At 47.8% G+C, this 27,114-nt stretch overlaps 1 protein-coding gene across 4 annotated transcripts; it reads right to left on the bottom strand.

Moving 5' to 3' along the window:
• Positions 1-479: 479 nt before the first annotated feature.
• CDC25A (cell division cycle 25A) lies at positions 480-25,086 on the bottom strand. 4 transcript variants are annotated; one of them, XM_047694985.1, is made up of 15 exons: positions 24,436-25,086; positions 23,361-23,434; positions 22,191-22,233; positions 21,436-21,472; positions 20,555-20,656; positions 18,233-18,352; positions 14,769-14,903; positions 14,151-14,225; positions 8,317-8,490; positions 6,361-6,459; positions 4,845-4,907; positions 4,651-4,749; positions 3,476-3,606; positions 1,424-1,535; positions 480-1,213 (listed from the first exon to the last, which is right to left on the bottom strand). In XM_047694985.1, exons 1-15 carry the CDS (start codon positions 24,603-24,605, stop codon positions 1,073-1,075), a joined length of 1,575 nt encoding a protein of 524 aa, XP_047550941.1. In that variant the 5' UTR covers positions 24,606-25,086; the 3' UTR covers positions 480-1,072. The 4 variants fall into 4 exon arrangements, with proteins under 4 accessions (XP_047550941.1, XP_047550949.1, XP_047550955.1 ...); XM_047694993.1 differs by having other exon boundaries at positions 20,555-20,653; XM_047694999.1 differs by lacking the exon at positions 18,233-18,352.
• Between the last annotated feature and the right edge of the window lie 2,028 nt (positions 25,087-27,114).

Below are 27,114 nucleotides of genomic sequence, written 5' to 3'. Positions count from 1 at the left end.
TTAGAAAATCAAAAGCTATTCAAGAGTATCAGAGTAACAGAAGACACTCAGCGTACACTCTTCTCCCCTATCCCTCAGAGCCCCCCCTGCGCTGCCCCCCCCCCACTCTAGGACACCTACACTACCACATTCCAACAATGACCTGGGGGTGGCCCAATGGAAGCTGCCTGAAGTGCTTTCCTGACTGGGACTCCTGTACCAGCCAGCGTCACAGGGAACCGGGGTGGGCAAGAGCAGGGTCACCCCCCCCCCCCACACATTGATCTCAGTGGCCTTCGAGGTAGGTCTGGGAGGTTTAGCTTATGTCCTGTAGTCAAGTCTGAGTCCAGTGCCCACTCCTACTGGTACCTCAGTCCTTGGCTTTAAATAGCAGCAGCCCCAGTACCACAGTGCCTCCTGGGGGTGACAGAGCTCCTAGGTCTGTCCCTCAACACAAGTTTGCTTCTTCTCTCCCATCCTTTTTTTTTTTTTTTTTAAAAAAAAAGCAGAGGTAGTCCCTGGGATGATAAAACCCTACCCAGAATGGCAGTATTATGACTTAAAGAAGCAGTTAAATAAAAGTCTCCAGGAATTTAAAAAAAAAAAAAAATTAAAGTGATTGATGAAGTTGAATAAATTAAAGATACGGGTTATCCCACTGAGACCGTTCCCTTCCCAGGCTGTCTTTGGTATCTGGCCAGCAGCATTTCTGCTTCCGTGACTTCTCTCTCACTCTCTGACGCCTCCCCTCCGGAGAGGACAGTGGACCATAAGGCCCCAGGTGGTCTGTCCAACGGCCAGGGGTGGTCGGGGCATGAGAAGTCAGAACTTCCTGACTCGGTGCTCGGAATGATGCTGTGGCCAGTGACAGCCTTGGCAGCCAGTCCCGAGGCAGAAGGAGAACGTCTTACAGGGACAGAAGAGGCTCCCAGCCCGGGAGCGCAGAGGCAGGGGTAAGGCGAACCAGCCCCGGTCCTCTCTCTGCACGTTGCGCACACGGCTGGCCCCTTCGCTCATGTTTCTCTGCAGCGAAGAGGGAAGGAGGGGAGGCACGGAGGGAAGCTCAGGCTGCTGTAGTCCGGCGTGGCCACCCTCACAGCTTCTTCAGACGGCTGTACATCTCCCTTTTGCTCTTCTCCCCTGCCCAGGTCCGGCTCTTGGTGCGGAACTTCTTCAGGTCTTCTTTGAAGTCCTCGTGGTGCATGGGGCGGTAGCTGGGGGGCTCACAGTGAGACTGCAGATGGGAGAGGATGAGATGAGGGGCCCCCGCCTCATGGCTCCCCCGACGTGCAAGGCTGGAAGCAGCGCCCACTGGACAGCACGTTCCAGGGCCCTTCTCCGTGCAGGGCAGATCCCCAGATGAGACACAGCCATGCCCACCAGACAGATCGGACCGTCCAAGCTGGATGAGGGGGCACTACGCCCTCTAGAGACTCCCCCTTACCTGGCATTTCAGGAAGAACTCCTTGTACCCGCCCTTCAGGACATACAGCTCAGGGTAGTGGAGTTTGGGATACTCGTTACCAAGCCGATCTCTCTCTCTCACGTATCGGCACCTACAAAGAAGGCAGGCCAAAGCGAGGTGAGCCCTTGTGACGCAGAGAACATGACACATCGCAGCAAGCACGGCAGGGCGGTGCGAACACTCCTCACACAGCTTCCTAATCTCCCGGTCATTCGTGGAAACAGTGTTGAGCTGTGCGTTCCTGTCCACACATGATCTTTAGGAAGAGTTCCCAGGTGGTGGGAGGGACACGGTCTCTCCCCAGTGGTCCTTCCTCCGAGTTAAACAGCCCTACCATCCGGCCCCTGCCCAGCGTCCTCCCTGCCCCCACCGGAGTGACATGGAGCTGCCCACATGGAGTGACAGCTTCTGAGCCAGCTCCCCACTGCAGTCTCCGCTCCTGGCACATCCACGACCGGGGTCCCTCCCTTACTTCCTGTATAAGCCGGCTGCCTTCTTCCTGTGGCTTTTAAAGAGGCTGAGCTGGCTCCTGCCTCAGGGCGCCTCCTTCCACCCTCTGCTTGGACTGAATTCTGAAGATCTTACTAACAGCCCTCACCCGGCCTTGGCTCCTGAGCTCCCGATGCCTGATACCAAAGCCGAAGTCCTCCCAGGGGCCCACAACGTGGCACCCCACCCCCGCCACTCTCCCTCTCCCCACTCCAGCCACTCTTGCCGCCTTGCTGCTCCTCCAACGTGCTGGGGGCACCTACCTCTCATCTTATTTGTCTCCGAAGCACCTTCTAACACACTGAGTAGCTGACTTATTTTTTATTGTTTGTCTTTTCTGCCCACCCAGAAATGCAAGCTCCGTGAAGGCCAAGATTTTTTGCTCTCCTACGTTTTGCTGTTCCCTACAGTGCCCAGAACACCTTCTAGCAGGCGAGAGGCAACGGGACCTGTAGAGTGAACGAGTAATCCCACTCGTGAAAGAACAGGAGTCCTCGCTGAAACCCTGCCTCTTCCTGTGAACAGTTTTGTGCCAAGTTCAGGGCAAGTCCCTGTCCTTGGGAGGGAAGTGGGGAGCAAGTTGCTGCTGCGGGTGCCTGTGGGCCAGTGAGGCAAAACAGCGGCGCTGTGGACGTCAGGTGAAGCACATTCAGGCAAAGCCCCCCCGCCCTTTTTTTACATAGGGGCATCTGGGCAGCTTAGTTAAGCATCTCCCTTCGACTCAGGTCATGATCTCAGGGTTCTGGGATCAAGCTCTGTGTGGGGCTCCCTGCTCAGCGGGGAATTTGCTTCTCCCTCTGCCTCCTCCCCACTCCTGCACATGCTCTCTCTCTCAAATAAATAAATTAAAAACAATTCTTTTAAAAGAGATTTGAGTGTGTGTGTGGTGTTGGGGGCGGAGTGGTGGCAGAGGGAGGGAGGTAATCTCAAGCAGACTCCCTGCTGAGCACAGAGCCCAAAGCTGGGGACCATGACTTGAGCCAAAATGAAGAGTTGGGACTTTTAACGGACTGCGCCCCCCAGGTGTCCCCATGTGGCCTGACTTTTGAACTGGTTCAAAATGAAAAGGCTGCGCCAAGAATCTAGGCCTATGGGCCTATGAAAAGTTTACCTTGGCCCACCCTGGTCAAAGCTGTACCCCGCCCTGCCCCAGCCCCCACCCCCCTCTCCAGCTGTCCCCCTGTTCTCCCAGCACAGACCACACTAGCATCCAAGACAGGGCCAGGCTGGAGAAGGCCCAAAGCCCTTGGCAACAGAAACTGCTAGGTCAAACCTATAAAAAGCCACACTCAAGGAAGCTGTTCATCAAATCAAATGACGGTTTAATAGATAAGAATTTGGGAAAACATCTGCTACACATGAATTTGAACTTTCACAAAGCCAACATTTGCATGCATGCAGGCGAGGGTATGGAAATGACTCAGGAGGTGTGATAGGGTACTCAGTGTGCTGATGTCTGCCCCGAGCGCGAGCCATCCCCGGCCACATCCCCCCAGTTACTGCAGGCCCGCGCCCCAGAGCCCAGCTGCACGCAATACTCACATGCGAGGACCTCGCTCAGAAGAGAACTCGCAGTGGAACACGACAATGACGCGCTTGCCATCAGTAGGTACAATGGGCTTCTTGAGTAAGAAGTCCTCTACCTCCTCCTCCATGTGCAAGTTCACCGCACCCTGTGGAGGAACCAGAGACTCTTGGCACCTGTATGCATCACACTTGCCAATAAGGATTCTGGGAGAGTCATCTTTAATTGGTACCTCATCATATTCTGTTACGACTACGGTGGACATGACTGTTATTTATGAATTTGGGACTTTCGAAAGCCACTGAGACAGTGGCAAACACCCACGTACTGAATGTATCCCTTTACTATATATTTCAACACTATTTTATTGGTTAAAAGATTAAGCTGGCACAACCAGTCACTTTCTTCCTGGGAAACGGTGTCACAACACCCGCCCTCCACCCTGCGGCTTAATTCCATTACAGACTTAGAGGTATCTAAGCCTGGCATAGACGGAGATACGTCCCTAGAGACTGGCTTCTGGTCAGGAGCCTTGGCATGCTCAGGCCCGGCTTAGCAATCAGTGGGTACCACCTAGAAACGCCCTGGATGGTGCCGGTGTGAGGCCTAGGACAGCGAGCACCTGCGGCAGTGCGGTGAGCAGTGCAGGCCAGGCAATGTTCTTCACTGCCCCAGGAATCGAGGCCTCTTTCAAAAATTCTCATAACCAGCATGCGAGCTAAAAAGCAGACAGGTGTCACACCCCTCCCCCTTTATTTTACTTTTTATTTATTTTTAAAGTAGGATCCATGCCCAGTGTGGAGCCCTATTTAAGGCTTGTACTCACAACCCTAGGATCAAGACCTGAGCTGGGATCAAGAGTTGGAGGACGCTTAACCAACTAAGCCACCCACACACCCTTATCATCCTGCCACCTTTTAAAAAATTGCATCCGTGGGGTGCCTGGGTGGCTCAGTCTTAAGTGTCTGCCTTCAGCTCAGGTCATGATCCCAAGGTCCTGGGACTGAGGCGGGCACCTGGATCCCTGCTCATCGGAGAGTCTATTGCTCTCTCTCACTCTTGTTGTCTCTCAAATAAATAAAATCTTAAAAAAAAAAAATTAAAAATAAATAAATAAAATCACAGATCGTGTCAGGGCTCCTTCTATGCCTCCCACAACAGCAGAGCTCACTAGCAACTCTCAGGAACATACCTTGATGTGGCCTCCCTCATATTCATATGGGTACCGGCAGTCAATGATGACAAATTGTTTAATGAGGTTGGCAAACTTGCCGTTTAAAACAGATGCCATCTGTGGACAGAAAGCCCAGGAGAATCAACTTGGGCTGCCAGGAATAGCTAGATGCAAATACCCCATGGGTGGCAGGATCCAAAAAGACGACTTACAATTTCTGGAGAGATGTATTTTAAATCCTGATGCTTCCCAGCAACTGTATGAAAGAGATAACCCTTGGGGGGAGAAAAAAAAGATACTTAGTAAATCTCAAAAGGCCTATAAATGCAACATTTACACTGCTAGCCTGCCTGGCAAGGGGCAGCTTTATACACAAACCTTAATAGTACAGGCAGGTTACTCATCTAGGCACTTTGTGAACATCCTGACATCGCATGTTTGCTCATACCTAAAAGGCTATTATCCTCATTCTCATGTGTAAAGCTGGGCACCCTATCTGAGGTTAGCTAGCTAGTAAGCCAGAAAATATACAGAAAACTCAGGTAATTTCCTTCCCCCTCCTTGTCAGGAACCTTCACCTCAGTAGCCAGATTGGCAGGAACATGGTGCTGGGCATTGGAGATGGGAAAAATGAGACCTGGCCTGGCCTTGAGGGGAAAGACAGGCACATCTGCAAGTACTCATTAGGGCAATTTGCTGAATCAAGAGCTCACCCGTCCCCACGGCCATTTGTAAAGTCATTATGACAAATATAACCAACAGCTTCAATTTGAATGGAAGGTTCCATCAACAAGGACACACCCAGTATCTGCTTGCTCTTCGCTTCAGACAGAATTGTCTCCTATTTTTAATCCCCTTACAGGTCTCTATTCCTTCAAAACCTACCTGGCTGAAATGTGAAATATGGCTCAGACCCGTACCTTCCCCAATCTTCTAGCTGGGACAACCTGTCTTCATTTCTCCCAGTCTGCTTACACTGCACTGACCTTCACTTCCATCTTCCATGGTCCATGGCACAGCAAGTCTTACCACATGAGAAGTGGTTTGAGGGAAGGGACTGGGTCTCATACTGGAATCTTTGCTTAATACGTAACAGTAAATGCTTCAACAAATGCTAGCTAAACTAATGAATAAGAAATTGATTTGGTAGCCTTCACGTCCTTGTGCCTGAACCAGCCGCTACCTTCTCTGTCCCACCCTCATATTTCACCACAACCCAAAGGCCACCAAGTCCTCCACTCAGCAAATCCAGATGTATCAGGCTTCAGATCTTCCTCCACACTTCCCTGAGGGCCTTCTCCCTCAAAGACTATGCTTCTCTGGACAATAGAGAAATTTGTCAACTTAGGATTTTCTAAGATAACCTTCTGATACACAGTCATATTGTGAGGCTACGGGTTTATTCTTGCTTCTTTGTACTTTACTGCATTACTATTTTTATAATCAGAAACAGTTCCCAAAGAGCCTGGCCTTTGGGTTGGAGTCGAGGTGGCTGGTTGGTGGCTTCCTACTTTGTCTGATCAGTACCAGTAAGGTTGACAGGGCCAGAGAGAGCAAGATACATCAGATCATGAGACTGTTTCCTTACCTTTAAAAACTTCAAACTGTGTCCCCTTGGGGGCATTGCAAGAGCCACCCCAGGGAGGGAGAAAGGCTGAGGGAGGTTCTAGGAAACACCCCAAAGTCCAAATCACATAGCCAGAGCTCCTTGCGTCTGTTTAGAATTACCTTGGAGAAGTCTCCTATAAGGTCCCTTGGGTCATTATCCAAAATGTTCTCAATGGTGCCCTTTGGGGAAGATGCCAAGGATAAAGACTGATGTAGAATCTGTAATAAATCAAAGGTGGAAAATGAGGCCAGGGTTCCGAATAGGACTTTTGAAAACATTCACCTAGAACATGTCACCAGGAGATGACATGTAAATGTCTGTATTTAGCAAATAAAATATTTTCCTTATTTGATTGAATCTGGAATGAAAAAGACAATGTGGGTCACTGACTAGGCCTATTATTTCAGTGTCTAACTCAAATGTTCTGAAACTAAGTTTTTTTCTTCCCTTTTTAAAAATTTTTAGAAGATTTATTTGAGAGAGAGAGAGCGTGTGTGCACAAGTTGGAGAAACAGCAGGCAGAGGGAGAGGGAGAAGCAGGTTCCCCACCGAGCAGAGCCCGATGTGGGGCTTGATCCCAGAATCCTGGGATCATGATCTGGGTGGAAGGCAGCCACTTAACTGAGCCACCCAGGCGCCCCTCCCTACCTTTTTTAAAAAGGGGAATTAAAATTAAGGCTAAGTCTAAATAAATATTTTTTAGTTCTCTCCAACTGAGAAGCTCTAGAGGTACAATGAGCATTCCTAAAGGATACTGCGGTCTCTAAATACTATTTCCCACTAAAAGAAACCAGGGTTTGAGGGTGCCTGGCTGGTCAATCAGTGGAGGTGCGACTCTTGATCTCAGGGTTGTAAGTTCAAGCCCCATGTAGAGTGTAGAGATTACTTAAAAATAAAATCTTAAAAAAAAAAAAGAAAAGAAAAGAAAGCAGGGCTTTTTGAAGAAGCAACTGACTCCAGATTGGGACAAGAAATGTACCAGATAAACCTGGAATGCCTTCTAATAGTAGCAAGGAAGTTACCAGACTAGTCAGCCCATGTCAAAAGGGCTAGTCATGGGGAGGTAAGGATTTCTTAAGCAGGAAACAAAAAGCACTGAACAGAGATAAGACTGATGAACTGAAATACATTTAAAAATCAAGAAATTCTGTTCATCAAAAGAACAGTATTAAGAGAAACGGCAAGCCAGAGTGGGAAGATATATAATCTGTCAATACTACACAGCAATAAAAAAAAAAAAGGCGGGGGTAGGGGAGGACCCAACCATGGATATGATATACAACAAATGATTCTCACAAAAATAATGCTGAACAAGAGAATCCAGACATAAATGAATACATACAGTAGGACCCTAAGGATACAAGGTTCAAACACGGGCAAAATTTGGCCACATCGGCAGAGCTCAGATCCGTGTTACTGAGGGGAAGCACAGGAGGGGCTCTGGGTGGCTGCCGGGGCTCCTTCTTGGGTCATGATTGGGTGTTTATGGGGGATGTTCACTTCAAAGAGATCCAGCATTCATTCTGTCTTTCCCAAGGGTGACCAAAGAGTTTGATGCGCAGAAGTTTCTCTTTGTGGGAACATTCTGCCAATAAAGGACGAGTGATGGAACTGCAGGATCAGTTTCTGAAACCTTTGTTAAATGAAACCTAGGCAATACTCATCAATGACTGCCCAGTGGCGGGCCGCATGATCGAAGTAAACGCATCACTCCTATCATCCCCACAGTTATCACAGGCCTAAAACAGAACATTTATGTAGACCTGAGTCTTATAATACCCCAAATACACAGGATACAATAGAAAGATCACTTTCATATGATGAAAGATGATGATGAAAGATCACTGCCATAGCAAGAACCAGGAAGATCTCAACTTGAATAAGAAAAGACAATCAACCGCAACTTGGACGCTGGAATTATCTGGTGAGGATTTTAAAGCCACAATAGCCAACTGGGAACATGCTTGAAACACATGGAAAACGGTAAGTCTTGGCAAAGAAAAAGAACCAAATGGAAATTTCAGAATTGAAAAATACAGTATCATGCTCCTTGAAGAGGCACCTGCCAGACCAACCTCCTGGGGCTTCTCTGGACTGGCTGCCTCCTCGGGACTGGCTCCAGTCATGCTCTTTCTCCGCTTTGTATTTGCGGGCAGGTGCTCCTCTTGAGATCGGTCTGGTCTTTTTAACACTGACCGGGTGACGGAGCTACACGTGGACGAAGAGTCAAACAGCTTGCATCGATTCCCCTACGGAGGAAACAGAAGAGACCCATCTTCCATTAAAACCTGCTCACTTTGGGACGCCTGGGTGGCTCAGTTGGTTGGACGACTGACTTCGGCTCAGGTCATGATCCCGGGGTCCCGGGATCGAGTCCCACATCGGGCTTCCAGCTCCATGGGGAGTCTGCTTCTCCCTCTGACCTTCTCCTCGCTCATGCTCTCTCTCACTGTCTCTCTCTCAAATAAATAAATAAAATCTTTAAAACAACAACAACCACAAAAAAAAAAAACAAAAAAACCCCTGCTCACTTGAGGGGCAGCTGGGTGGCTCTGTTGGTTAGGCAGCCAACTCTGGGTTTCAGCTCAGGTCATGGTCTCAGGGTCCTGGAATCGATTAGAGTCAGGTTCCGCATGGACCCTGAGTGCATGGACCCTGAGCACGGAGACTCCTAAGCACGGAATCTGCTTCAGGATTCTCTCCCTCTCTGCCTCTCCCTCCCCGGTTGCTGGAGCTCTCCCTAAAATAAATAAATCTTAAAACCCAAACCAAACAAAAACCCCTGTTCATTTGGGATGGTAAAGAAGATGGGTCAAGGGCTTGCTGGGAGAAACAGACACTGTCCCTTTCTCTAGTCCCAGTGACTGTTGGAGGCCCTGGGGCACATAGTAGCCACTGAGTACCTGATGCCTAGCTGACAGGATACGGAGATAAGACGACAATCAGCTCTCCAAAGCGGTCTACAGAGCCCCTAAGGTCAAATCACTGTTACCTTCCAGCTGGGAACACATTTTTGGTTTGCCTCCTCCCCACTGTTTGTTAACCTGCACCTTGCTCTCAACTGGTTTTAATACCCCACCTAAATCCAGAAAAGGTATGAAGTTGCTAGATCATGCTAGAAAACAGGGCCAATGAAGTGTTAAGATAATGCTAAGGGTGTACGTTTGTAAGGAACAGGGGTGCACAGAGGAGCAAGTGCCTTCGAAATTGTGTTCAAAAGTCCTCTTGAGGGGCACCTGGGTGGCTCAGTGGCTTGAGCCTCTGCCTTCGGCTCAGGTCATGATCTCAGGGTCCTGGGATCGAGTCCCGCATCGGGCTCTCTGCTCAGTGGGGAGCCTGCTTCCCTCTCTCTCTCTGTCTGCCTCTCTGACTACTTGTGATCTCTGCCTGTCAAATAAATAAATTAATTAAATTAAAAAAAAAAAAAGTCCTCTTGACCTGGTCTTTCTAAGACTAATTTTCCAGAGTCCTGGGGCAGCCACTCTGACCAGTGGGAGGGGCAGTCTAAACTCATGCGTCTGTTCATGACTCAGTGTGCCCTGGCTTGGCTTTCCCTTCCAAGCAGAATCTACTTTCATACCCCAGTAAACCACTCCTTTTCAAGTTGATACTATAATTGTGATGCGTCCTTGAAATGTTCCAGTTAATCCCTAGCAGAGTGTGCCACTCTCAAACCAACTTTCCCAGAGACTATTCCTAAAAAATCTATTCCATATTAATGGAATGTTTTCTGAAAAGCGAGACCAGAGTTCTTTTTTATTTGTTTGTTTTTTTTTATTTATTTTTATTTTTTTTTAAAGATTTTATTTATTTATTTGACAGAGAGAGATCACAAGTAGATGGAGAGGCAGGCAGAGAGAGAGAGAGGGAAGCAGGATCTCCGCCGAGCAGAGAACCCGATGTGGGACTCGATCCCAGGACCCTGAGATCACGACCTGAGCCGAAGGCAGCGGCTTAACCCACTGAGCCACCCAGGTGCCCTATTTGTTTGTTTTTTAACCTAGAAGAGCTGAAAGCATTTTTGGGGAAAAGGATCACTGCCTTCAACAGTCTCAGGGGGAACTGTGAACAACCCCCAGGGCCCAAACCACATTTCCAACACAGCCCAGCAACTGAGAGTCTGCAGTAAGTGTCCTTAAAAGGCAAGTCCTTGCTGTGAAGGGCCCCAGAACTCTATTGGTTAAAAATCTAATTAAAACAACAAGGGGTGCCTGGGTGGCTCAGTGGGTTAAAGCCTCTGCCTTTGGCTCAGGACCCTGGGATCAAGCCCCACATTGGGCTCTCTGCTCAGTGGGGGAGCCTACTTCCTCCTCTCTCTCTGCCTGCCTCTCTGCCTACTTGTGATCTGTCAAATAAATAAATAAATAAATAAATCTTTAAAACAAAACAAAACAAAAAAACCACCACCAACAAAAAACTGATAGACCTTTCCCAAGCTTCCTCACTCTGTACACAATTTATGTCTTTCAAAGGGACCTAGTAAATTTAGAGCATTTGTACTGGGGTAGCCCATTAGCAATGCTTATAATTTTTAAGTGATCTTAAGGGTATAGTTCATTTGTCCCATATTGATAGTTCAAGGGCCATGCTAGTTTAAAAATGTAAGGATATCAATTGATATTATAGCTAAGTGCATGGGGCTCTTACTTTGTGCTGTGACAGTATCTAATTTTCACCAGGCGTTTGCAAAATAGTTGAGAATGTGTCCCTGTGCAGGTATAGCCTCGCTTCTAGCTTTGTTTGAAAGTATCCCTGTTGCGGGAGCCTGGGTGGCTCAGTGGGTTAAGCCTCTGCCTTCGGCTTGGGTCGTGATCTCAGGGTCCTGGGATCAAGCCCCGCGTCGGGCTCCCTGCTCGGCAGGGAGCCTGCTTCTCCCTTTCTCTCTCTGCCTACTTGTGATCTCCCTCTGTCAAATAAATAAATAAAATCTTAAAAAAAAAAAAAAGTATCCCTGATGGAAACAGAAGTCTATGGGCGATATACTGATAGAAAGTCTGTGAATTACTGTTGTTTGGCAAGTGTTGTGCTAGATGATATGGAACATAAATACACAAGAAAGCTCAAAAAATACATGAAAAAGATTGAAAAAAAAAGGGGGGGGGGCAAATAGTCTTTAGACTAAAGCCTTCATACTTGAAAAGTTTTTTTCCAACTACCTGGATGTTATTTAAGAGCAGGCAACAAATGTGATCCTTCCCCTAATCAATACTCCTTGTTTTACAAGCTGGGAAACATGCAGACAGATGAAATGATCTCTCAAGGTCTCCATTTGTGGGTCTAAACCCAGATCCCTAGGTCCTGTTGTTCCACTTGACCTTTGGTTGTACTCACCTAAGGTGGCATAATTGAGGGCACAGCGCTACCATCCCAAATGCTACGGAGAAGATGGGAGACAGCAAGCTCCTACGCACCAGGTACTTAAACAAAAAGACACCCAACAAAACTGAGGATTTTTATTTTTAAGAGTGTCTCTCCCACTGACAACTTTGGTGCCATTGTCAAGACTTCACCTTTACCACTATTTACCCCTAAATACCACTTGTTCCTAATTTAGGATTCCTTCAACTATTCCCTCCTCTCCCTGTAAATCAGAAAAAGTCTGGAGCACTTTGCCAAATAGTCACAACCAGCGCCTAAGTACCCTGTTTGTAACTGACCCCTCCTCCCTTCCAGTTAAGGGTCACACTCAAATTCTAGCATCCCTGGGGAAAACTGTCCACCTCCCTTAGGCTGGCAGACGGGTGACACCCGTCACCATCTCACCCCTGCCCACCACATGTCCCCATTCTCTCCCTTCACAGGGCCATGTGCTTTTCCCCAGATGAACTCTCTTTCATGAATTAACACATCCTGCCCCCCAGCAAGTTCCCACACAGCCTGAGACCCTGAGCAAACATGCCCTCCCTGTGGGATCGGCCCCTGACTTGCTCACAGCACTCAGGTGGTGGCTCACAACTTATGGCTCTTTCTACGGGCATGGACGTTCTTGCCCGTGAAGAGTCCACAAGGCCCACCCATTCGATGGGCTACGTGTGGCCAATACAGGGTAAGCTGCTGTCTGCTTCCCCATCGGGGGCTCCAGAGCTCCACAGCTACTGTGTGACAGAGACGTGGAAAAATAACTCATTCCTTGCTGTCATCGTACTGCTGAAAGGGTGAAGTTTTAAAATGGGGGCCGAGTCAAACAAAGGTGTAGCTGAGGATGACAGCGGGGCAAACCCTATGTGGCACAAGATGATGACACACAAGCTATACAAGCTATAACAAGGGCCTATTAAGGACACTGGCTAGAAGGGAAGTCTCAGTGTGAAAGCACAGACTGAGTTCACCCACTGATGCCTCAAACTCCTGGCTGAAGCCAATGATGGTGGCCGCCACAGCAAGTCGCCTGCCCCTTCTCAAACTCAGAGCACCTCTCTGAGCAGGTAAAGCAGAGGGCCAGAGGGGGCTCTGCTCTGCAGAGGTGGGACAGAGCTTCACGGGCTGCTTTTGGACCCCACACCAATGAAGAAGCCATCCAAGGATATGCCTCTATCCGTAACAGTTGTAAGCAAATGCCTGGCTGGGTCCGAGGCAAGTCTAACTTGACCTAGGCAAAAGAAACACAAATATCTGTCCTAAATATGAGCTGTGAGTGAGTCTATACAGGAGAAATGGAAAAACATAAAAATGATATAAGGGGCGCCTGGGTGGCTCAGTGGGTTGAGCCGCTGCCTTTGGCTCGGGTCATGATCTCAGAGTCCTGGGATCGAGCCCCGCATCGGGCTCTCTGTTCAGCAGGGAGCCTGCTTCCTCCTCTCTCTCTCTGCCTGCCTCTCTGCCTGCTTGTGATCTCTCTGTCAAATAAATAAATAAATAAATAAATAAATCTTTAAAAAAAAAAAAAAAAATGATATAAAACTTCAGTTATCTGCGAGTAACACTCTCAGCACCATTATGCTCCGAAATAATCTGAAACTCCACGTGGAAAATACCTGCAGTAAAACAGAATCTTTGAGCAGAAAACGTTTGTTCCAAATGTTTGGCAGTATTTGTGCAAATGTGGAAAAGCATGGACAAAACAATCAAGCAAACCTAAGAAAGAGGAGAGCCAGCTCCCCACGTAGGTGTGCTCCTCAGCTCCTGGAGGACATCCTGGGTTTTGAGGCCAACCAAGACCTGGGCCTGTGAACTCAGCCTCATTCAGGGCCAATCCCTAGACTACCCGGCCCAGCACCCACAGCTGAGAACACAAAGGTGCCATCCATCATGGTCACTTACAAGGGGTTCAATTTAGCAGACATTTTCCTGAGATCTTAAACTAGAAAGTAAGAGAGGTCAGAGTTGAACAGAAAAGACATTAACACACACACACACATACACACACACACACACAAGAGGACATTAACTTGACTAAGAAAGGCTGGGATAAACTAAAAATTATAAAATAAGAACTAGGGGCGCCTGGGTGGCTCAGATGGTTAAGCGTCTGCCTTCAGATCAGGTCATGATCCCAGGGTCCTGGGATTGAGTCCCACATCAGGCTCCCTGCTCAGCAGGGAGTCTGCTTCTCACTCCCTCTCTGTTCCCCCGGCTTGTGCGCTCTCTCTCTCTCTCTGTCAAATAAATAAATAAAAATAAAATGTATAAAATAAGAACTAGTGTGTATGTATCCCAGCCAGACTTCCTCACACACCAATAAGGAAACAAAGAAACAAAAGAAAACAAAGAAACAGGGTGCTTTACACCAGAGAACACCAGTGACCAGTCAAGGGAAAGGCCCACAGTCCTAAAGACAGAATCAAATGAAACTATTTCTGATCCCTGGGGTGATGTGGGCAGAAGGATTAGTTCTCCATTTAGTCTAGTCCACTCTGTCCCAGAGGCCTAATTACTTAAGTCTCTCTCCAGACACACAGGAACAACTTACAAGGTTTGTCGTTCTTCTCATGACAAGGGGAGCTGTCCAGAGGCTCGACATGCACGATGGGGTCTCTTCATCATTCTAAAAGAGAAAAACTACTATAAAGATCCAGAAGAGCCTAACAGTTTGAAGGCGTTAGCTGTGACTCTGCCTGAGAAGCATCAGATAGGCCTGGATAGGAAGCCTCAACGTTCACTCCTCTTTCTCACTGCCCAGTAGGTTAAGGTCAGAAGAGCATCACATTTCACAATTCGGGCACTGGAACATGTAGCTAAAAGCACCCCCAACCCCAAGGATATGTGAGGAGGTAGTTTCTAGCTCTCCAGCTTTACACCGGCTCATCCTACACCTTCTTGTTCCCAGTCTCTTGTACAAAATAGACTGTCAACTCCTTCAGGGTAAGAAGGATCCTCCCGGTGTCTTCTTTTGAACTGTCCCACTTCCACCTCAGATTTAACTAGACTAGGAGCAGAGTCTCCATAAAGAACAAAAATATCAGCCACCCAAAGCCCTAGGGAACCACAGTTCTTTCTCATGACTTCCCCAGTGTACTCAGTGGAATGGGTATGAACACATGCGCGCGCGCGCACACACACGCACACACACACACACACACACACACACCTTCAGATTCTCTCCGTCAAGAAGGTCCATGAAGCCATCATCCTCATCAGACAAGGTGGCTGTCACAGGGGACTGGGGCATAAAAAGAGGGACGAAATTCCCGGGCTCATTGCCATCTCTTTCGTTGGAGGAAAGCTGGAAGACAGAATTCACATCTTGTAAATGACTGATCACACTGGATTCCCTTGGATGGGTCACTAGATTTTATGAGGAAAACATACTGTATTTATTAGAAGTAAAATTGTAGCAGCTACTCATCAAAAGAAAATGCAGCCCAAGATGACAAAGGATTTGATATCTACAGTCCTGAGCAGCATCAGGCCTGGAAGCCTTCAAAAAAACCTCTTCTCAGAAGCAATTCACCTTACAGTGGAGTTGAGGAGAGCCTCTAGCGAAGGGCAAAGTTTGCTTTATCAGAGGACTGTAATCCGGGAAGTGGGCTGTGATACAGCTGATACAGCAGTATAACCAGCCGCAAGGAGGAAGGTGATAGATACAATCTCCGCCCACAGAATTGCCTAGAGAACGCCTATGTGACTCTAGCTCTGACAGGGTTGCGGGGAGAGGAAAGGGTGGCCTGATTCTACAAAGTCTATCCTAGTCCGTTAGACTTGGAATTTGAACGATAAGTACTGTTTTTAACTGAGGAATTACTGTGTACTGGGCACTATGATATCATCTTAAGTGTTCAGTTCCATTTAAACCTCACAACACATTGAGGGGAATTACTCCTTCTCTACTTATTTAACCAATCAGGAAATCAATGCTTAAGAGAGGTTACCAAGATCACATGGCTCACCCATTTGACTCCAAAGCCCAAGCTTCTCTCCCCACTACATTCTCTCCTAGGAGAGAGAACCATTCCTGGAGTAAAAATGGGGTATTTTACTAGGTGACCCTATGTTGTTCTCTGGGGGGTAATCCCCATCATAAAACTACTATATGGGGCGCCTGGGTGGCTCAGTGGGTTAAGCCGCTGCCTTCGGCTCAGGTCATGGTCCCGGAGTCCTGGGATCGAGTCCCGCGTCGGGCTCGCTGCTCAGCGGGAAGCCTGCTTCCCTTCCTCTCTCTCTGCCTGCCTCTCTGCCTACTTGTGATCTCTCTCTGTCAAATAAATAAATAAAAAATCTTTAAAAAAATAAATAAATAAATAAAACTACTATATATTTAATACAGGAAATTTAGACAGATGGCTCATAAGTCTACCATCTAGAAATAAACATTACTGGGGTGCCTGGTTGGCTCAGTCGGTTAAGGGTCTCCTTTCAGCTTGGGTCACGATCCCGGGGTCCTGGGATCAAGCCCCATGTGGCTCCCTGTTCGACGGGGAGTCTGCTTCTCCCTCTCCCACTGCCCCTCTGCTCTGCTCATGCTCTCTCTCTCTCAAATAAATAAGTAAAATCTTAAAAAGAGTCTAGATATAAACATTACTAATACAAACATTGCTGATAGTGAATTGTATCTTTTCCGGGTACTTCCCAAAGCCAGGAAAAATGTTCAGAGAGGGATTTTTTTCCCACAGTAAGGAAGCAGTCTCAACCTAAGTCCTACAGACAATCCTTAAGACACAAATCCCTTTGGGGCTGGCCTCCTCTGCTTCAGGCACCTACTTGCTTCACAGAAGTTCTAGGTGCCTCTGATCCTCCACAAGTGCTCCCGAGCATGCTCGGGGCATACTGGCAAGTTTTCAGCCAGCAGAACCAAGGGGCAGGTAATTTTATTGTGGGGCAACACCCTTGAAGGCTCACACTAGAATACCACTATTTGTGGGGCGCCTCGGTGGCTCAGCTGGTTAAGCGTCTGTCTTTGGCTCAGGTCATGATCCCAGGGTCCTGGGATCAAGTCCCACATTGGGCTCCTTGCTTAGCCGGGAGCCTGCTTCTCCCTTTGCCTGCTGCTCTCCCTGCTTGTGTGCTCTATCTCTCTGACAAATAAATAAGTAAAACTTAAAAAAAAAATTTACAGGGACGCCTGGGTGGCTCAGTTGGTTAAGCAGCTGCCTTCGGCTCAGGTCATGATCCCAGCGTCCTGGGATCGAGTCCCACATCGGGCTCCTTGCTTGGCAGCGAGCCTGCTTCTCCCTCTGCCTCTGCCTGCCACTCTGTCTGCCTGTGCTCACTCTCGCTTCTCTCTCTATGACAAATAAATAAATAAAATCTTTAAAAAAAAAAAAAAATTTACAATACCAGTATTTGTGACCTAAGTTCTGGGATCCCTAGTGCACACATGACACAGCAAATGATGGACATGTCACCTATAATTAGGGATGACCAGGTGACCACAATAAACCCCGATGTAGTGGTCTTCAAGGGCACACTAAAGAGATTTAGTTTTGGATACCCAGTACTTAAAAGAATTACTGTGTAGTTGGGAATCAGTAGATTTTGTTAAATCCTGGTCTTCTATTTATGTGTCCTTTGGCAAATCACCCAACCTCCCTGACCAGACTTTTCCCAATCCATAAAAGGGGTTAACTCCAGCTACTTCACAGGCTTATGAAGATTTAAAGACCGGAACATATATAGAAGAGCTTTGTGCGTATGCTGGACAGAGTAACGATACTGGACCTGGACCTGAACCTGGACCTGACAGCACAAGCCAGACTGGAAAGCTATATTTTCACATGCCAAGTTCCCAGGAAAACCTGGAAACCAAATGTGGTCATTTCGTTGGGCCTCGCTAGCTTCAGCTGTCAGATCCCAGCAGGCAACTTTGGAAGTAGTGATACCTCTGTCTTGCAAAGAAATAACCCTGGTGTAGGTGGCCCCCAATACTGTCAAGTAGCCCATAGGGAGTGGGTTTACCAGAATCCCTAATAGTTCGTACTAAACCACCTTTGGAAGAAGCCAAGTGCTGTCTCTGAACAAAACCACTCTGGAAGTATCTCTTAGCACCCAGGAAGCACTATGAAAGAGCAAGTTTTAAGACCTATAATCCCGGGACGCCTGGGTGGCTCAGTTGGTTAAGCAGCTGCCTTCGGCTCAGGTCATGATCCCAGCGTCCTGGGATCGAGTCCCACATCGGGCTCCTTGCTCGTCAGGGAGCCTGCTTCTCCCTCTGCCTCTGCCTGCCATTCTGTCTGCCTGTGCTCACTCTCTCTCCCCCTCTCTCTCTCTGACAAAAAAAAAAAAAAAAAAAAAAAAAATCTTAAAAAAAAAAAAAAAGACCTATAATCCCACTGTACACACATTTAGAAGAATGACCCAGGATGCCCCATTTTCCCAGAACTGACAAGGTCAATTATTTCTTGCTCAAGTTCAATATTCCAAACATACCATCTCTCTGCTTCTGCCTGTCTGCTCTCCAGACACAGCAAAAACACCAAAAAATGTGAGTCTAATTTCAAATGACAAAGTCAAGGTAAAGACAACAAGACCTACTACAGTGTTTCCGACTCCAGGTTAAAGAGGATGCTTTAATTCTGTTCCCATGAGGAACTCCCCTGTGAAGGCCAGGGCACATACCATCCGAGCTGGGGCAGAGTTCTGCCTCTGTGTGAAGAGATCTTTACTCTCCTCAAGTCCATGAGAATGCAGGCAGCCACGAGATGCCGGTCTTATTGGCTTCTTAAACTCAAAGGCTTCCTGCAAGACAGTAGAGTCAAGACATCTTCCACTGTCCATGAAAACCAGGGCCTTGGCTGTTGCTCGGGTGAGACAATCAGGGGAGCAGGCACTGCTCGCCTTTGTAACTGTCTCCAAACTAAGGGTTTACCTGTTTCTGAGCTTAACTTCAACACTGGATCTGTGTCACCAAGAATTTCACAGACTCTGTCAACAGCTAACTTCTAAGGCAGCATTTTTATCTCACCACAAAGACTATTTCCTGACAAAAACATAAATACCAGCCATGTATACAAAACACTGAGTTAATAAGCTAAATCAAATCAACAACTTCTAAGCTAAAACAAATGTTTCAATATAATTGCCTGTGAATGGGAGCCAAAACTTCTCCTTCTAGATTTGTTTGAGGATTTTCTATTTCCCACCTTCTTCCTACCAAGAGGAGTTAATTATTTTCCACTGAACAGTTTTTGTACTCCATACTCAAAGCAATGGAAAAATTAAGTAAACTACTGTTTTACTCAACGACACGAATGAATGGCGTATGTTGAGTGAAAGCCAGAAGTGACAGAATACATTCTGTATGATTCCATTTACTTCAAGTCTGAAAGCATTTATAAACCCCCACCTAAAAGAGCCACTTCACTTGTGGTGAGCACTCAGAGCAGTAACAGATAGTATCACAGAGTATTTATATGCCAACACAGCACTCAGAACTTTCTGTGCATTAACTCAGAGAACCATCACCGATCACCCCCATTTTACAGATGAGGAAAGCTAGGCCTTTCAGATTAAGTGATGTGCCTAAGCTCACAAGAGCTCCTTAACTACCATCTATGCTGTTTCCCTCCAGAACAAAGTTCCAAGCAGGCAACCCTGGGAAAAGAGAAGTTCAGGGGAAAATCAGGCATCAGAACAGCTTTCTTGCGTCCAGTAGAAGGCAATATATATATCTCTCCCTCTCTATATATACACATACACAGGCCAAGACAATGCTCCAAGCACTTGAGGCAGGAACTCACTTCTGTATTCTCCCTCCAAACCACTCCCAAGTGGCTAAGGGAATTACTGGGAGAATTTATGGAGGCAGAAGGTTTTACATGAAGTCTGGGAGATGATAAGGATCACTAACTGTGGCATTTCAGCAGGGAATGGAAGAGGAGGAAATCGACATGGGGATATAGTGAGGATGAAGGCTGGAAAAGTTCATCCGAGTCACTGAACTGTTTTGGGTGCTTACTCTGTGCAAGGCACCTGGCAGGTCTGAGAAAAGCCAGGCCGGGGTGTTCTTAGCCTTTTCGATGGTCCACCACAAGCTTACCCTCTAAGCTACCAGTTTAGTTTCTCTGTAATTCCCAGAGACTTGTTGGCCCTGTTCTTTCAAATACTGCCAAGAAGCCTTTTCCTAAGCTTACAACTCATCCCAGGTGAGCACAAAGAGGCAGGGCCTGGGCAGACCCTTCTGGATAAAAGTATTCATGGTGTAATTACTCCTAAGAGCTACCATTTCAGCAAATCCTCCCAGCTGGGAACCATTTTAAATACTTTATATATATTATCTTACTTAATTCCATAATGTCCTACAAGTTTTGCTACTCCTATCTTACAAAGAAATGAAGAGGCCTAAAAAGAATTAAGAGGGGTGCCTGGATGGCTCAGTCAGTTAAGCATCTGCCTTTGGCTTGGGTCATGATCCCAGGGTCCTGGGATCAAGCCCTGTGTTAGGCTCCTTGCTCAGCAGGGAGCCTGCTGCTCCCTCTCCCTCCTGCTCCCCCTGCTTGTGCTGTCAAATAAATAGATAACATCTTTTTTAAAAGGTGGGGGAGGGTGCTTGGGTGGCTCAGTTGGTTAAGCATCTGTCTTCGGCTCAGGTCATGATCCCGAGGTCCTGGGATCGAGCCCCATGCCCGACATCGGGCTCCATGCTCAGCAGGAAGCCTGCTTCTCCCTCTCCCACTCCCCCTGCTTGTGTCCCCTCTCTCTGTCAAATAAATAAATAAAATCTTTAAAAAAAAAAAAAAAAAGAGAGAGAGAAAAGTAATGGGTCAGGGCCACACAGCTAATAAGCAGGATTCAAACACAGGTTTCTCTGACTACAAAGACCATGCATGGCTTTGGTGGTAAAGGTCTAGTCTCCCAGAAAGGAGCCTAGCCACTACTGTGTAAGCCACTGACACTTGTGGCTTTACCTCTATCCTAGGTTAGTACACTGATGACACTCACATTTTCCTTGTTCTCGTCCTGGTCCATCAGATGAAAGACATCATGGTCAAGAGAATCAGAATGGCTCCTCTTCAGAGCTGGGCTACATCCCAAGAGCTTCTGCTGTCAAAATGAAGAAAAAAAAAAAAAAAAAAAAAGACATTAGGGTACATGACAATGCAATGAAATTCAGGTGCAAAAGAAAAACAAAAATGGCAGTGGAGGGGGTGGGGTAGCTTCTCACACACTGTAGGGGCAGCTAAATCCAGGGCTCCCATCCAGAGCACAAAGAATTTCAATAAAATATTATTAAGAGGAGTCTTTCCTAAGTACAAACTTTTAAAACCAGAAATGTGGCCAGGGTTCCACCTTGCCACAACATGAGATAGAAGATCCCGCTACACAGCTTCCCACCTAACCACACAAGGTTGGTCTACAGCCCTCTCAGCAGAGATTTAGGGTGCCAAATCAACCCCAAAACATCTGCAAAAAAAAAAAAAAAAAAAGAATATTTCCTGTATCTAACTTGGTAGTTAGAACTGAAAGGTGAGAGGCACCTGGGTGGCTCAGTCAGTTAAAGCCTCTGCCTTCAGCTCAGGTCATGGTCTCAGGGTCCTGGGATCAAGCCCCACATCAGGCTCTCTGCTCAGCGGGGAGCCTGCTTCCTCCCCTCTCTCTGCCTGCTTCTCTGACTACTTGTGATCTCTATCAAATAAATAAATAAAATCTTAAGAAAAAAAAAAAAAAGAACTGAAAGGTGAGGTTGTTTAGGTGTTTGGAGTGCTGACAAGACTAAGGAAAAGCAGGTTTTGCTGTCTAAATTAAGTTCTACCATCAAGGTCATGCTGATAGCTAAGGAGACAGATAATACGAATTAGCTTGAAATAAACAAGGGAACTTACAGGCAGGAAACTTATTCTTCTCATGGGGTTTTCAAGGCTGCAAAGAAATCAGAAGACAATGAGAATAAAACAAGAGAGAGGTATCCATATTAGCAGATGCAGTGTCTAGTCTATAATCTGGGGAGGGGGCAGTCAAACATCCCCATTTTAAGCAAAAATGGAAGAACAGACTTCTGAGGCTGTCCTGTTCTCACAAGCACCCCCAACATTACTGGGCTTCTAGGTAAAAAGAGCAAGCCCAGGTCTTCTCTTAAAATTCACATTTCTCTTAAGTCTCTGATGCCAGAGGGTGAAGTAAAGGTTTGGGCAAGACTTGAAGAGAACACCACAAATTACAGTGAAATAAAGGATGGGAAGTCCTAAAATTTGCTGACACAAACAACTCATTCTCTAAAGGCATCAGACTTATTTGCAGGATCCACAAGTCTTACTAGGGGCAGCTAAATCCAGGGCTCCCATCCAGAGCACAAAGAATTTCAATAAAACATTATTAAGAGGAGTCTTTCCTAAGTACAAACTTTTAAAACCAGTGAATACATACTTTTCTTTTTTATATTTTATTTTATTTTAAGATTTTATTTATTTATTTGACAGAGAGAGATCACAAGTAGACAGAGAAGCAGGGAGAGAGAGAGGGAAGCAGGCTCGCCGCTGAGCAGAGTCCAATGCGGGACTCGATCCCAAGACCCCGAGATCATGACCTGAGCTGAAGGCAGCGACCTAAACCACTGAGCCACCCAGGCGCCCCTACATACTTTTCTTTACTGTCCAAGGGCCCAGGAGAATCCAGACAGAAGCCTGTGGGAAATAATAAAACCTCAGGAAATAATACACAAAACACCATTTTGTCATTAAATAAAGCAAAAATACTACTAGTACTGTTTCTTTAAGCCACAAGTCAAGACTCATGGCTTGGACTTCTGCCAGAATTATAGGGGCATCACTATTTGACTGTCAAAAACTTCATCTCTGCACAAGTCTTAACATTTCCATAGTATAACTACCAATCACCTTGCCCTTCTTGCAAACACCATCAAACGAATAGGATATGAGAACTGAACATAATCTTTTAAGGATTGGTTGGTTATTCAGACAGAGATTATCCAGGTAACTTTCTGTTGAGTTCTGACCATGGAAAGAATAGGTACCAGCTTTCTGGAGGAGTTTTGACTTCAAATATTTTATCTTGTCAGATCATATGTGTAATCTGGGGGCTTGGAAAAATACATTTATCAGGCCTATCACAAGCCGAGTCTTCACTGCCTTTAACAAAATAACACCAAGTAAGGTGCTCATCTCATCAAAGGGAGCAAGGTGTAGGAGACACTCCTCTCAGGATGGCCCAGACCCACCAGTGTCTGCTCTAGCCTACACCTGTCCTCACGATAGCCACAAACTGCAGAAGCCAAGTGCTAGCTCTGGTATTCTCACTTGCCACGTTGCCACAAGTAAGCGTCCTATCCCTCGTTCTTAAGAAGCCTACATTTTAAGATCTTTGCTCTTGCAGTTCCCTAACCTAAAGCATCTGTGTAAATACAACCATGAATTTATGAATTAGAATAAAATGCACTGGCCCGTTTCCTCCATAGCAGGCTCACTGAAACAATCATTTGACTCTGCGTTTCAATTGATATGCTTTTCTGGTCTTGGTGTTATGGTTCATTTTACCCAGATACTCAACCTCAAGATCAAGCACACACCATCTCTCCATGCATACCCTGGGGACACTTGTTTCCTCCATAAACTACCACACGGCCTTCTTTGTCCTGTTTTACCGGTGTTTGTCACGGAATCCCATGACTCTTGTTTACTGTCACAACTAGGCACCACGCTCAGTTCCTGGGTGAAGTGCCCATTACAAGAAATTCCAAGTCTTGATCCCCATGTAGCAAATATATAATAAATGTTGAAGACTAAAGGAATACCTGAATCGGTTGACTCGGAGGAGCCCATTCTCTGCAGACTGCTGTTTCTCACCTCCAGTGGCTGTTCATATTCGCTGAAAGCAAGAGAAAGAATTTTCTATAAATTTCTAAAACATAATGACAAGGTTATACACAGGAGACAGGCCACGAGGTTAGCAAGTATCCAGGCTGCTCTCAACCACCTCCTTCTAAGGCCACACCACAGCCCCATTTTGCCACCCAAAACACCCAGTTAGCACTTGAATATAAAAGATGAGAAGGGAGTGGGTAGGCATGGCCTGGGCCACACTGTAGACAAGAGGACCACCATGCTGGAGTATTTCCTCAAGTGAGAGCATGTGTTCTAGGTACCTGCTAGGATGAAAGGTGAATCAGCCAAGTTCCTGCTTTTCAGAGGCTGGAAAACGTACAAGACCTGTGCTTACAGAGACAATGGGACGTCCAAAACTGAAGGGAGAGCAGCTCCACCACAAACACCGTGGGATGCGTATTTTGCCATAAGGAAAAGCCCAGGGAGCATTTTTGGATGGAAAGCTGAATAAAAAGGCCTGGCCATAGGAAAGCGGGGTGGACATCACGAATGTGCACGGGGTGAGGAACTGTGATGATTTTGCACATACGCCAGGAAAGAAAATGCCATGTCTCTCTGTAGAGAAGGAACAAAGCTCACAGGAAGCTAAGATCCTTCGAGATGGTTCAGCAAAGGATGGAAGTGAGCGCCTGGAAGGGTCCGCTTTGCCCTCGTGGGGGTAGATTACAAAGAGCTTCCTGGGATTGGGACAGAAGAAAAGTACAAAGCAGTCTGAAAGGGGTGGCCAAGGTGGGGAACCCGGGCCGACCCCACCCCCTACCGGGCCCGGCTCGGGGCTGAGGGCAGCCCTGGAGGGTCCGAACGGCCTCTCCCGCCCCACGTTCCGCCTGGGGGGAGGGTGCACATGGCGGGCCCCAGCTCAGCCGGGCGGCGGACAGGTCTCGTCCCGCTCCCGGCCCGTTTCCCAGCCGGACCCCCCCCCCCACCTCGAGTGCCAGCTGGGAGTCCATCGGCCTGCGGCACCGCTCGCCAGACCCTCCTCACCTGCCCAGCCCCTGCAGCTGGTCCATGGTGACCGTCAGGTTGGTGACAGGCGACAGGCCCCCAGAGGCTGGCGCACCGAACAGCGCTTTCACGACGGGCTGCGGTGCGGGAGGGGTGCTGCAGGCGAAGAGCAGGCGGCGGCGGTGCGGGGGCTCCGGGCCCAGTTCCATGGCGGCGCCCGGCCTCCCAGGGCTCCCGCTCTCTCTTCCTCCGCCTCTGCCTCCGCCTCCGTCCGCCCGCCCGGCCCCGCCCCGCCGGCACCGGCCTCGGCCGCGCGCCCCGCCGCGGGCGCCCGCGGGTCAAACACAAACACGACCCCGCGGTTCAGGGACGCGGCTGCCGCGGGCAAGCGGCGCGGACGGGCGGGTGTCCAGACCCGGCAGGCGCCAGCGACATGCACGGGTGATTCCCCCGCACCCCGCGAGGCCAGCGGGCGGGCGGGCGCCGGCAACCTGAAGATTAAATCCAAACAAACGCGTCCGGTCGAGAAGAGAGAGCGGCCAGGGCCGCAAGGCAACGGCCTGGGCTCACACTGTCTTCGCTTTTCTCTCTTTTTTTGCCCGAAGCCGGGGTCGCGGAGCACCAAGTGGACCTTCACCTCCCTTCCGGGCTGTCGCTGCTGAGGTGGCCCTTCGCGGTAATAGCTGATCACTAGGGACCTTCGCTGCCCCGCCCCCCTTTCCTAGTTGGCGCCAAACGGAATCCACCAATCAGCAAGCAACTTCTCCTCCTCGCACCCGAATGGCAGCTACGCTGGGGCAATGAGAGGGGAAGAAGGAAGAGGCTCGCGTGGCTCGGCGAGGTCACCCGCTCTCCCTAAGGGGCGGGGCCTAGAGAAGGCCTGAGCAGATCCGAATGAGAGGGGGCTCAGAGGTCAATGAAAACTCCCAGCAGAACCTGCGAGACGCGGGTAGAGACGGCGAGACCTCTCTTGCCCCGTTGCATGCTGGGAAGTGTAGTTCGCACCCCGCACGGCCGTCCAGGCACCTCCTACCCGCGGTGGCCACCGCTGCACTGCCCCTTCCCGGAGGTCCACACACGGAGGGGACATGAGCCTGGAGAGGGCCGTCCCGGCCACTGGGGGCCGGCCCGAGCCCAGCCTTGGTCTGACCTATAACCATGCGGTATTGTAGGCCCCTTTCTTCCCCGGGGCCTCCAGGTCCCAATTTTGTAACTGAATGACCTAAGGACTGGACTCTGCGTCTTGAACTCCAGGCCCCCAAAGCGAAGCACGTGACACTCTTGCGGTGCTGGTCACGAACTGACCACACAGACTTGAACCCTACTATACAGGCTGCTGGACTCTGCATTCATTGCTTACCTCCATTTTAAGTTCACACTGTATTTTTTCAGAATCATTTCCTTCGTTTCTACCCTTTCTTACCCTTTTGGGTGCTCCAAGATAGCAATGCCATAAATACAATAATAGCTAACACTTATATAGTGTTTATGTGCCAGACACTGTTCCAAGTGCTTTATCTGTACTAATTCATTTAATCCTTACAACACTGTGGGGGAGGAGTTGTTCCCATTTTAGAGGTGACCGTATTTATTTTTATATCTACCTCAGTGGCAGGTCCTAGATTGAATGGTTTTATAAAAGGGGCATAGGTACAGTGATCAGGCAGCAAGAGGACTTGTCTGTAGACAGCATGCTTAGAGCAGACATTCTGCTAATTTGGACTGTATAGTTCTTTTAGGTGTCTGCTGGAGTTTATGACCATTACCTCTGCTTAGGGCCAACCATTAAATACATTCAATTAAGTGTTTCTTTGAAAAGCTTTTGCTTTCAAAGATTTGTATTACACAAATAATACAAAATAATTATAGCCTTTAGAAAATACAGATAAGCACAATTTAAAACACCTGTAATTTTACCATCATCAAGGACACAACTGTCAACATTTTAAATGTTTTTTTTTAACATTTTAATTTTTTTTTTTCTTAAAGATTTTATTTATTTATTTGAGAGAGAGACAGTGAGAGAGAGCATGAGCTAGGAGAAGGTCAGAGAGAGAAGCAGACTCCCCGTGGAGCTGGGAGCCCGATGCGGGACTCGATCCTGGGACTCCAGGATCATGACCTGAGCCGAAGGCAGTCGTCCAACCAACTGAGCCACCCAGGCGTCCCGACATTTTAAATTTTTTGCGTGTGTGTGCATTGTAAACATACAATCAGTATTCGTTTCTGAGTCAAATAAAGGAATTGAAAGCTCTCCCTCCTGGGGATACCTTGGGGGCTCAGTCAGTTAAGACAGTTAAGTGTCTACCTTTGGCTCAGGCCCTGATTCTGAGGTCCTGGGATCGAGTCTCGAATGGTGCTCCCTGCTCAGCAGGGAGCCTGCTTCTCCCTCGGGCTGCTGCTTCCTCTGCTTGTGCGCTCTCTCTCTCTCTGTCTGATGAATAAATAAATAAATAAATAGAATCTTTTAAAAAAAAGAAAGTTCTCCCTCCTTGCTTGAGTAGACATTCCCCGAATGGGATCAGCCCAAGAAGACTAACATGTGGAAACACTTGCGCTAGCAACTCCAAGTACTGGAATAAAAACATGATGTCTGAAATGCAAAATGGCAGCAGAAGGAAAAGCATAGTTTCACCAAACCGTTTCCCCCCATTCACTTGGGCATGCTCTCTGAAATCCCAGAGGAGCACTGGGGGATGGTAAGAACCATGCACTGAG

This window comes from Lutra lutra, chromosome 1 (assembly GCF_902655055.1).
Source record: "Lutra lutra chromosome 1, mLutLut1.2, whole genome shotgun sequence".
In the NCBI taxonomy this organism is placed as follows: Eukaryota; Metazoa; Chordata; class Mammalia; order Carnivora; family Mustelidae; genus Lutra; species Lutra lutra.
This window is presented reverse-complemented; position numbering and strand designations above follow the sequence as displayed.

What these genes read in the sequence shown, in the direction of transcription:
- CDC25A (XM_047694985.1), bottom strand. Translation starts at nt 24,605, where the DNA reads ATGGAACTGGGCCCGGAGCCCCCGCACCGCCGCCGCCTGCTCTTCGCC. An exon ending in CCCTTGGACAGTAAAGAAAA is followed by an intron (nt 21,473 to 22,190) that starts GTATGTAGGGGC and finishes ATTTCTTTGCAG; the next exon opens with CCTTGAAAACCCCATGAGAA. An exon ending in TTGACGGAGAGAATCTGAAG is followed by an intron (nt 14,226 to 14,768) that starts GTGTGTGTGTGT and finishes TTTCTCTTTTAG; the next exon opens with AATGATGAAGAGACCCCATC.